We start from the raw sequence: 12,619 nt of genomic DNA, 5'->3' as shown, positions 1-12,619 counted from the left end.
ACCTATTTCAAATCAGTATAGGCCTGTTTTAAATAATATGCATGCCCCGAACAAACCTGTTCTCAATTTGAATTAGAATTAAAATAAATCAAATGATGAGTGTTTTGATTATGGAAAAATATAAAATGAACGAATACCTTGGTGAGAATCTTGAACATTTTGGGCGAATAATCTTCACCTCAAAGCATTGGTTTACAGGCAACAAACTTTGCACGATAGTCCTTCGTAATCCTTAGGCGCATAGCTCCTTTCACAAAAAAATGAAAACGTCGTTAACCTGAGTCTTTATCATCTAAAGATTTAAAATGACAATGGCATGCATGCGTGCACATGGACACAGAAGCAACCACACAATAAAATTATTTGCTATGATTTTGTCTTTGTTGATAGTTATGATGAAATATGATTTCAGATTTAGCACATTATAGCTTTATTTTATTCCTGTGTTTCCTTGGATTGTAAAAAAAACCAAAATATAATAAATATGACAGAATATGAAAGGCTATCAAGTTCTTACATATTATGTGATTAATAAATATTGACGCAACATGAATAACATAAATGCAATACAAAACATGGACAATCCACAACAAATTGAGCGTGGATGACAATCTTAGCTAATGAATTAAATGATAAATAAAATCAAAACTCATACAATTTCAAGTATCCAAATTTCAAAAATTTATTCATTTCAAACTGCATATTGAAAAAACTCAGCTGAAATTGTAACTGTTATAATGATGATATTAGTTCGAATATATATACATGAAGTGTTGGCAGCTGCGTACAGGCCAACATTTAAAATACAACTACGGGAATGAAATTTGAAATAAAAACTTAAAATATCACAGTAAATATACATAAATCGTACAAATCATTAGAAAATAAAGAACACAAACTTTATACCTCTAACAGATGAAAAGTGGGAGACAAAATATAAATTAACAATTATGCTTAACCTGCAAGGAAAGGTTTCTGCTTCTTCTTTTTTTAAGGAAATGAAAATGGTTTAGTACTAATGACCCTCAAGGAGAAACATTTACCTGCTTTGCTTTTACTACCGCTATTCCAATGTTTGCAGTTTTAGAAGCATCTTGAACTCAATTTCAATTCTGCCATTTTCTTTGCTGCAGACTTTGTGATTATAAAAATGTAACCTCTTGTAGTTTACAAACATTACATCTGATTGTTATGTTTCTTTGATAAATACTGTACAAAAGGTGATTGCAATAATAAAACATCTGATTGAGACTCTCCCACTTTCTACTTTCCAAACTTATACATCATTGAAAAACTTTTGCAGAGTTCCTACCGTTCCTCTAGAACTTATCTTTAGAATAGAAAGACAAAAAAGTTTTATGTTCTTTCCTTGAGTTCTATACAACATTTCCCACCCCAAATTTTCTGTACAAAAATAGTCCAGAGTAGTCCAGTTTCTCTTATAAAAGTTAATTTACATATGTGATAATGGGAGTGTGCCATTAATCGTCGTGCCGGGTACAGGTGCGCTCTGGTAATGTTGGGACATGTGGAGTCTGCTTTGAGCAGTTTGCTCCGGCACCTCAGCGCCCGGTAAGTACATACTGATCATGTCCCGTAGGTCTCCTGTCTGACATGGAGCACCCCTGGAGTGAGACGACGACGTGACTACGGGGGGACTGGAACTGGACTCTGACTTGACCACCGAACCCATGGAGCCCAGAGTCATTCCAGGAGTGCTCTGCTGTGAGTAGGACATGCTATACGTGGGTGATCCGTTCATGTAGGTCTGGGAGTTAGTCATGGAGTTGTACTGAAGTGCGCTCATGTCATAGCGGTGCATTTGCTGCATCTGCGCGTTGTTGTGAGCGTTTAAACCAGGGTGCTGCCCGTAGCCAAGCTGCTCCTGCATCATGCCATAACCTCCATTTGTCCAGCCGTTCATATGTGCGTAACTGTCCATCCTTTGATTAACCCCGCCGCCCAAGCCTCCCCCTACACCCACTCCCGCGCCCATGCCATTGCCGCCCGGTGCAAGAAGCCCACCTGGCAGAGTGTACTTGTCCTTCTTCATCAGCGTCTTGGTTTTCCTCCGGGGTCTGTATTTGTAATCCGGATGTTCCTTCATGTGGAGAGCCCGGAGACGCTTCGCTTCGTCAATGAAAGGTCGCTTTTCGCTCTCAGATAGAAGCTTCCACTCGGCCCCAAGTCTTTTGCTTATTTCCGAATTGTGCATTTTTGGGGTTTTCCTGTGCCATCTTTCTTCGTTGTCCCCTCGACCAAACCATGAAGGCATTCATGGGTCTTTTGACTCGGTCCGGACTGTTTTTCTGGTTGTTTCCAGATGAATTTGAATTCCCAGTACCCCCAGAATTTGTCTGGGGTGCGGGGGGTTTCAGTTCAGTTTCCATCATGTTATACATTATTAACAGATTTTTATTAAATTTGCCCGACCAATTGAAAAAGTCCAACTCAAAAGGTAGTTAGCTGGAGTTACCTTGTCGTTTTCAGTAACTTTGTAGAAATAGTAAACGTCTTTTTGCTTTGAGCCAGTAGGTCCTGTTGTGTCCACAAACTTCTCTCTTGGTCTCAAAGAATCAACAAACTACTTTTCCCTCTTCGCCAGAGCCTTGACAACTCCTGATACTTTTTGAACAAGTTAATAGACAACCATTCATGTGATGAGGGCTGTCAGGGAATAAATGCCTTTTTACCTGACCAATCACAGAGCGACTGTTCCCTCGGCCAGGATTGTGTCTTTTATTTAGCATAAAGGGGCGGGGTTACTTGCGGTCAGTGGTGGAGCACTGAGGCAGAATCTGCTGTTATCAACCAATAGGCCTAAGCTATATATTTATTATTGCAAGTGCTTTAAGTGGAAACATTTCACTAGGATGGCAAACTTTAAGTGCTTCCTACTGAAAATCGAAGGATTACAAGATCCAGAAATTATACAGTAGGATACATTTAATTATGTTGTTAGGTAAACAGCATATTGGACCAATTCAGCTGTTTCAATTTATATAGGCTATTATTTTTAGCCAACATTCAAAAGTTGCTGAGAATAATAAATAACATTTTAAACTTAATTAGATATTACATCTTTACTGAATCAAATGTAAATATCTTTATATCATGTTTTCTCTTTGTAGGCTATATCCTGATATAAAAAAAATGTTCAACGACTAAACAGGGGCAAAGCAAATGGGGGCATAAATCAATCAAAACTTAAACATACAAATATCCTAGCCTATATTATTCTATCAAGTTTGCTTAGAACAATCACTTTATTACCATTAGGCCATAGTAACAGTTGTAGTAATAGTTGTAAATATAGAGGTCTAGTTGTAGAGGCTATAGCCATAAGGGTGATGTTATTCCTTTTCTGTTAGTAATTACAAGTAGTGTAGCAATCCATGAAATAAATATTAGTGTTTTCAGTTAAGTTAACATAAAAGGAACCGATCAGCAAGTTCAGCTCGGTTTTTACATTGAAAAGGGGATAGGTAAGCTTAGCTGTTTCCCCATTGTTGAAAAGGATGAGCTTCACTTGAACTGAAGTTGAATGCTAAAAAGAAAACGGAGACAAATAAGTTGCCTAGTTTTGTTTCGGGTGTTGTCAGTACATTTGTTGTTGAAATTCACTTAGTCGTAGGACATTTGAGTAAACAAAAAAAGTTCACTCACTAACAATATGACCAAGAGTGGTCACTACTTTAATGACAGGCCAAAATAACATGCACTTTTGCCCATAGGTTTTCAACCCATAACATCAACAATTGGCATTGTTAAAACTCCTATAGGATAGATACATGTTTTAAATAGGCCTATACAATTGTTTTTATTTGTTAATGATCTGATGGTTAATTTACATTGTAGATGTGAGCTACGAAAGATGATAGAATATGAGAAGCAAAATACAGTAACAAGCCGCTATGTATCCAGTAAAAGCACGTGTTTATACATATATAAATTCACACATAGGCTATATCCAAAAGGTTAGGTATGAGCCACACAGACGTTGTTACATGCCTTCAGCGCCGTCTGCTGGCGAAATAGACAATAGCAAAAACACATTTATGAACCTGAAAGGCGTCATGGAACACTGTTATTGCCTAATACACTCATTTATTCTGTTGTGCACTGTAATAATATAACTTGTATAAGCTACCAACTACATGTTTAGTATACTCATTTGTAGGCTACATTCCCGCTTATGGTAGAACATTTGGCTATGAATGACGCTGTAGACCCTGGAAAAGCATCAAATAGGCCAATACATAAATGTATCGAGAATCTGGACACTGTATAGACTGTATTTTTAGGACACATTCTTATGTCTTAAACATTTCTTAAACATTTCAGTGATATGCATCTACAATGCTTAACATATAATATTACATAAAATTATATTTTAAATACAATAATTATAGGCCTATTTTGTATATTTCATCAAACCAAACATCACTACTTATTTAAATTATATAGACATTGGTACATAGTTTATTACCACAATATTGAAAAGTTTAACATTTGAGTAATTGGGTGAGATGTGGCGATAGGTAGGCCTAGGCTACAGCAGAGCAGGCCATTATAATGCAAGTTAGAAATAGCCCTCTCTATCTGCATATGGGTGTGTTCCCCGCTATTTGTAATCTGCTTATGATAATGTGAAAGAAACAGCGGGAGTCTGAAACATCATGAAGAATACTTAACAGGAGTTTCCCTGCATTTGTAAAAAGCAAACCGACAACTAAGAGAATTGCGGGCAAACACCATTTGACCACTCTTGAGACCAAACCAACCTCTACTTCTGTTTGCAGCATATAAACCATATTTGTAATGAAGGCTGGACGGAGCAAAAGGCACGATAACAAATGTATAGGGTATTTTATTTATGTATAAACTAAAAAAGAAAAGCACTGCAATTCATGGCAAATTAATTTCGTCATTTTTAGTAAGAGCAAACATTAAATTCAGGCCCATCCCTATCAACTCTTGAACATAATGAGTGTGAAAATGTCTTAAAGGGGGAATTTGTTATAGATCGTTTTTTTAAAGCCTCCCCTTCTCAAAAATGTAGTCACTATTGCTCCCTTTGGACACCTCACCCGATAATAAACCAAGCCTGCCATAATAACCCTTAGGCCTATAGCCTAACTCATTACGCAATCTCCCATCACACTTTCTCCTTAAAAATCAATATTTACTCAATATAATCCAACATAACCAAACCAGCCCTGATATTGCTAATTGGATGTAATATGTTTATTTAATAAATGGGTTTAGTTTTTCAACAGATCCTTCCTTTTCTCAGCGAGCGAGAGAGCGGAAGAGAGAGAGACTTCAGGTAAGAAAATATATAGAATTATGAATCTCCAAGCTTCATATTATTGTCCACTAGGGGCCGTGCCAGTGATTGGAGAGCAGTACACCACAGAAAATATTACCTATTGAGCACTCAATACATACAGCCTATGAAATACCAAAGGGACAGGGAGTGGACGTTAAAGAGTGCAATTTTGAAACTAATATTCTTCGACTTGCTTAGCTTAAGCAAAACAATTATTTTAATGATTTTTCTCTAATTTCGTATATTTTTCCTTAACTCCAAACTCGAAATCAGTATTGTAGGTATAGAGTCAGAAATTTATAAATATATTTTAAACATTTACTTTGGACCAACCCTGTTTCAATAGGCCTATTTATGATTGACAGCCTAATCTCAGCAAGTTGGCCAGAATAGTTCAAATCCAAATGAAACATTCTTGAAAATTATTGAGATTAGTTTTTAGGCTAAAGATCAAACATTACTTCTGCTGAGAAATAAGGAGAATTTCAAACAAAATGTCCCAAAAATATAATTGGAACATTCTAAACCAGTCTACAAAAACAAAACAAAGCCAGTAGCCTACAAAAGAAACAAACCAAAAAACACTTACACGTTGCATAGTTAGAATATAATAGAAAATCTACTTAAAATCTAATGTTTGCGAGTGTTGAGCAAGCTTTAAATTATGTCCGATACATCAATGGAAAAAGAACCCACGAACCACTGAAGCTCATAATGCGATACTCTCACACTGCTGTGCACTGCATTCGCGCATGCTGCTTTTCACTGTCCACGGACCACTCTAGACTGCAATGCTACTTACGTGCCAGTTTGGGTGTTGTCCTCATCTTTGGGTGATTGGCAGAAAAGAGGATGGAACATCATCTGTCCGATTCAAGAACCACTCTTCAGCCGCCGGAGAACTCGCTCTCGCTCGACCGAAACAGCTGTATGCTCTCTGGGCATCTCTCCCTCTTTACTAGCCCCCTAGTCCGCAGATTTTTCACAAGAGCTAGTGCTCCTACTTCAGCGTACTGCCGCTCATGCTCCTCGCTGAACGCTGGTCCTTTGCTCGCTACCCCTGTAAGAAGAAAAGCCGTTTATGGCTACACACAATCTGAAAGGGGCCGATTTAAAACGAGAAGAATGCATCAAGAACAACAAAAGTCAGTTATACCAAGTCTGCTTCACCCCCCCCCCCCGGTACACCGCACATAATGAGAAGCTAAAGCTTTATATTTTTTCAGTGGGTATTCAGAGATAATTTGAAGCCATTGTTTCTGGTACAGATGGTTCTTTTTAATACAATAACACTGCTCTTTGTGAATTCTACCCACTATAAAAATCTAAAGCGTTCTCCTGAATAACCATTTTGTTCTCGCTTGTATAGGGCCAACAAAAGCTGCCGTGAGGTAATGGGCTTGGTTTATTGAAAGGCATAGAATAGGGATTTGATAAAGATTTTTTTTCTTTGCAGGAAGTAGGCTTCATTGCAATGTCAAGAGAAACTAGTTGAAGAAAATGTTAGCTATAGGTTGGTTATTATTATTATTAACATACATTCCCCAAAACGACCATTCACAAGCTGAATCCTTAAACTGCACAGAAAACGGATGAGAGTGATTTTTTTTGTTGAGAGATAGGCTACAATAGACAATGATAAAATGAACTGTGGTTAAGGATTTTGAATTAAGCTTAAAAGTTGCATATATCAGTGGGTTTAAAATCTCAATAGTATTCTTACCATGGATTTCACATAGCATCATTTTTTGTGTGAAGTGAAATGATTGAATTTAGCATTCAGGGAGCATAAGAAGGTATCTATAGCCATTTAAAGTAACAGTATTCAATCTGCAGTTGATGCCATTTGTAATTAAGCTATAGGTAATCAATAAAGTGCTTAAGGAGTTACAAAGGGAGCACCGAAGTTTAGCCAAACAAAACATATTGCATATCACCAATTGTTAGCGCTGGAATTACTCTCTATGTCACCTAGGCTTTGGCTTTGGCCTGACTCAAGGTCTTTATCACTCCTGACAGGGAGCTGGGGGAGAAAGGAGGAATCTCAAGACAAAAGGTCTCAGCAGGGAAAGTTGTTAGTCAGTGGCTCTACGTTTGTCTACTTTTCTATAGGAATTACTGGCTTCCTCTACCTTCCTATAGCTCTATACTGACAGTAATCCACTCCAGTGGCAGCAAGGGCTTTGTCTTCTCATATAACATGGTTCACCATTAATCTCTAAGGTGCTGCTACAAAGGGGTGAGCAATAATGACTTCAATCAAAATTCTACCCCTGTTAATTAGCTTGCAAGGTGCACCCAAGAAGAGGGAGGGAGTTGAACAGATTATGTAGGGGACGTCTAATAACAACAACAAAAACAGTAATCGGGTGATAGGATTATTATGGAGGAGTTGAGTGACAAAATGTTCCACTGCCTCCGCCTCATTTTAAATCAGTGCAGCTAACAGTAATCTGAAAATGTTTCATGTCTTTCTCAAAACTCACTTTCAAAGCACTTTCCTTACTCCCCATTGAGAGTCAAGGAAAAGTATCTTGGCTTTAAGTATTATTGTCAAGCGGATTAACAGATTTACTGTTAGTAATGTGCTTTGCCATAGATCGCATTATTAACTTTTATCTCCAAGTTAGAATCAAAGTCAAATGAGTCATACAATGGATGTCTTTGGATGATTTTAATTGAAACTATTTGAGATAAAAATGATACAATGCAACAGCTCGTTGTTTTCTAGGCAGAGTCTAATAACAGCTGGGCTGAGAGAGTTCACTTAGATAGTGTTTTGAGCATCACAGATTGCTAATGCATTTCAGATGAAAAACTGGGCATTCATATCTGCAACATGGGCTTTTCATTTCCATATGCATGAGGCCACATTTGCGGCGCCTGTTTGTGTGCGTTTATTTTACACAACTACAGCCTAATGGGAGGATGACACTCAAGACCCCATGCTTTTCTCTTTACGCGAGACACTGAATCTGTAATCAATGAGAGAGTAGTCCTCCAAAAGCACACAAGGCCAGAGACCTGTCAGTCATGTGTCACATTGATCCCTCATGTGAACTACCATGGCAATGAATAGAGAGTGTAAACCCATGCACACTCATTCACTATCATACTCACAGGGACCAGTTCACTGTGGACAGCTCTCATCACATCAGGGGCTAGCTACTCAGTGCTCACTGCATGAAATAACTCCAATGTGATTAAGGTAGCATAATCAATAATTGGTTGATAGGCAATATGATGGTTTGAAAAACCAGATGATCTTTGACATGAAATGCTAAAGCTCTAGAAACTCTAATCTGCTTGTCATACAGAGCAGATATACAATTGTGTAATGTTAATGCACTACTCAAGGAAAATGTGGAGAGAAGATGCATTTTTCCTCTCACTTACCAAGGAACACCAATGGGACCCTTCTCATTCACAAATACATGTTTTTAATTTGTATATAATCTATATGATACACATATCTACATATTTGATATGGCTCTTTCCCTTCTAAAGGGGACACACACACACACACACACACACGCACGCACGCACGCACGCACGCACACACACACACACACACACACACACACACACACACACACACACACACACACACACACACACACACACACACACACACACACACACACACACACACACACACACACACACCAGCTGAAAGGAGAGGATTTCAAGACAAAGTAAACCCACCTCGCACAACCCTCTGCCAAAAACCACTGACATACACGTCAACTGTGAAAGTCTGAGCACAACACAAGTAAAACAACACTGGTAACTATTCACAGGAAGTGCTCTAATGCATAGCACAGTAATAACCTAGTGACAAAACACCTGTCATAATATGCTGTGACAGACTATAATAATAGTCATAAGCATTATGAATAATAACCTAATCCTATTAAGTTGAAGATGTGTGATACTTATGAATTGTCATGAGTTATGACCCGGTATAATTTCTATGACAGTGCTATGGTTGCACTGTCAAGTCATATCATCAGATAATCTGCATTTTCCCAGGTATAGAAACCAATGCTGTACATATGCAATGTCAAAAATCTCAACTAAATGAAGCATGGTAATTGCCATAGTCATATCAACAGCTACACTATGTGACACAGAGTACATAGACAGAGTGATAATCACCTGACAATAGGGTCGAACCGGCTTGAACCTAAGAGTAATTTTTTTTTAGCAACAACCCACATGGAAAACAGTAGTGTAGCAACAATAGCAGAGAATAGGTGGCGGTCCCATCAGATAACAAAAGTCCGCACTGTAAAACACACATAATAGATCCAGCTAAGTGGCAGAAGTGACGATACGCTACCACAGCGCTTACTACACAGTTACTCTCACCATCAGACTACCATTGGTTTTGTTTACTGGCCAATTTGAGTTAAAATAAAGCTTTGCTTCTGCTGACTGCACATCATTATCCATGAGACTATAATCCCAGCAGCAAATCCTATAGCTTCCAGAGCCAGGGCCCTTTGTTTGGGATTACTGACAGTTTAGCCTATAACAAAGAGAAATGAGGCGTTCACCTCATCCTCTGTAATTAAGTGTGGAGAGTAATTTAGGTGGCAAACCAAGACACCCAAGGCAGCATAGGATGATACAGTTTAGACGCTGGCCACATCATGTCACACAGACAGTGATACCAAGCAGAGTACAGCAAAAATGAATGAAATGAAATGTATGTATTCACTACTGTAAGTCGCTCTGGATAAGAGCGTCTGCTAAATGACAAAAAAATGTTTAAAAAAATGTAAAGAAGATAGCAGACCCACTGGACTGGACTGGATTTACAGTGCATTCAGAAAGTATTCAGACCCCTTGACTTTTTTCACATTTTGTTACGTTACAGCCTTATTCTAAAATGTATTATTTAAATGTTTTTCCTCATCAATCTACACACAAAACCCCATAAAGACAAAGCGAAAACAGGTTTTTCAATTTCATTTGAAATTTATTGAAAATAAAAAACAAAAATACCGTATTTATATAAGTATTCAGACCCTTTGCTATGATACTCGACATTGACCTCAGGAGTATCCTGTATCCATTTATCCATTTATGTTTCTACAACTTGATTGGAGTGCACCTGTGGACAATTCAATTGATTTGACATGATTTGGAAAGGCACACACCTGTTTTTATAAGGTCCCACAGTTGACAGTGCATGTCAGAGCAAAAACAAAGCCATCAGGTCGAAGGAATTGTCCGTAGAGCTCCGAGACCGGATTGTGTCGAGGCACAGAACTGGGGAAGGGTACCAAAACATTTCTGGAGCATTGAAGGTCCCCAAGAACACAGTGGCCTCCATCATTCTTAAATGGAAAAAGTTCGGAACCACCAAGACTCTTCCTAGAGCTGGACGCCCGGCCTAACCGAGCAATCGGGGGAGGTGACTAAGAACCCGATGGTCACTCTAACAGAGCTCCAGTTCCTCTGCGGAGATGATAGAACCTTCCAGAAGGACAACCATTTCTGCTGCATTCCACCAATCAGGGCTTTATGGTAGAATGGCCAGACAGAAGCCACTCCTCAGTAAAAGGCACATGAGAGTCCGCTTGGAGTTTGCCAAAAGGCACCTAAAAGAACTCTCAGAACATTAGAAACAAGATTCTCTGGTCTGATGAAACCAAGATGGAACTCTTTGGCCTGAATGCCAAGTGAGGGATCGAGGGAAAGATGAACGTAGCAAAGTACAGAGAGATCCTTGATGAAAACCTGCTCCAGACCACTCAGGACCTCAGACTGGGGTGAAGGTTTACCTGCCAACAGGACAACGACCCTAAGCACACAGCCAAGACAACGCAGGAGTGGCTCCGGGACAAGTCTCTGAATGTCCTCTGAGTGGCCCAGCCAGAGCCCGGACTTGAACCCAATCAAACATCTCTGGAGAGACCTGAAAATAGCTGTGCACCGACACTCCCCATCCAACCTGACAGAGCTTGAGAGGATCTGCAGAGAAGAATGGGAGAAACTCCCCAAATACAGGTGTGCCACGCTTGTAGCGTCATACCCAAGAAGACCCCAGGATGTAATCACTGCCAAAGGTGCTTCAACAAAGTACTGAATAAAAGGGTCTGAAAACTTATGAAAATGTGATATTTTTAATTTGATTTTTAATACATATACAACCCAAAAAATCTAAAAAACTGTTTTTGCTTTGTCATTATGGGGTATTGTGTGTCGATTGATGAGGGAAAAAAGATTGAAGGCTGTAGCGTAACAAAATGTGGAAAAAGTCCAGGGGTCTGAACACTTTCCAAATGCACTGTAAACTACTGTACAACCCCACATCTTTAAACCAGTTATCCATTTAGTTCCAGATATCATCACACGACAACAATTAAAAAACACATTCTGGGACAGACAGAAGATCAAGATGTGTATGATATTGAATATTTTAATTAAAGCGTCAACTAATTTGTCTTACACTTTAGAGGTGAACAGGCAGGTGCTTCAGATGTATCAATACAAGGCAGAATTAATGGGATTCTTTTCCTACATTGGTTTACCATTTGTTTGTTCATTATGACATGTATATACTTTTCCCACTTTAAGCCATGTAACAAAACATCCCCAACACATCCATGAAAACACAGCATAGTTTGCCAGTAGGATTTCCACAGGCCAGTGGGACCTCAAGTGGTGTCCATCTAAGCTGTTGACCGTATCCTCCATCCATTTGGGAAGAGCTCCAGACAGCCTGAGGAGATGGGGCTGGGGGCTGGCGACTGGCAGCTGGCTGAAGATGCCGGGGTGGGGAAAGGCACTAGCCAGTCATAGGCGGGACAGACATAGCTCCCTCCACTCAAGTCGGCAGGCCTAGCTGGCGCCAGGCATGGAGCGTTAAGCGAAGTCCGGGCCGGGATAGGATAGGCCTCTCTGCTGCTCAGGCCAGGAACATGCAGATACAAGTATGCTCCAGACACAAGGCTGGACCGCCATCTGACAGGGCTGAGCTGCCTTTGATAGAGGTGGAAAGCTTTGTTTTGATGGCCGTCCAGGGCTCTGAGTCAAAATGGCTATCTTGTGGTGGACTTTGTGAAAGCCGGGGAAATCTGGTAAAAATAAAGACTATTCCCTTGCTACTGCACACACACAAAAATAATGTTTTGTGGTAAGTGGCTGGACAAAGAGAGCCTTTAAAGGCATTTAGTATCCATCTGCAGAAAAATACCAATGCTCACTATCACTCATCTACTGCAAATTCTCTATTTCAATTATGAAATAGTTCAAAGTGCCTAAATGAAATGTTTA

General features: G+C 39.3%; 1 protein-coding gene and 1 long non-coding RNA gene across 3 annotated transcripts in view; both read right to left on the bottom strand.

The window, feature by feature from the left end:
- Positions 1-12,619, bottom strand: part of LOC106613879 (uncharacterized) — a 54,021-nt gene that overhangs the window by 20,469 nt on the left and 20,933 nt on the right. The window contains exon 2 of one of the 2 annotated variants that reach the window (XR_001330573.2): positions 6,135-6,392. This is a non-coding gene — a long non-coding RNA (uncharacterized lncRNA). Of the gene's footprint in view, positions 1-6,134; positions 6,474-12,619 lie in introns of those variants that run through there. The other variant, XR_001330574.2, reaches the window with a different exon arrangement.
- sox2 (SRY-box transcription factor 2) lies at positions 665-2,638 on the bottom strand. The gene is given in 2 exon segments (NM_001141718.1): positions 665-2,222; positions 2,224-2,638. Coding segments are annotated over 2 exon segments (948 nt in total). The 5' UTR covers positions 2,403-2,638; the 3' UTR covers positions 665-1,453.

This window comes from Salmo salar, chromosome ssa10, assembly GCF_905237065.1.
Source record: "Salmo salar chromosome ssa10, Ssal_v3.1, whole genome shotgun sequence".
Lineage (NCBI taxonomy): Eukaryota > Metazoa > Chordata > Actinopteri > Salmoniformes > Salmonidae > Salmo > Salmo salar.
This window is presented reverse-complemented; position numbering and strand designations above follow the sequence as displayed.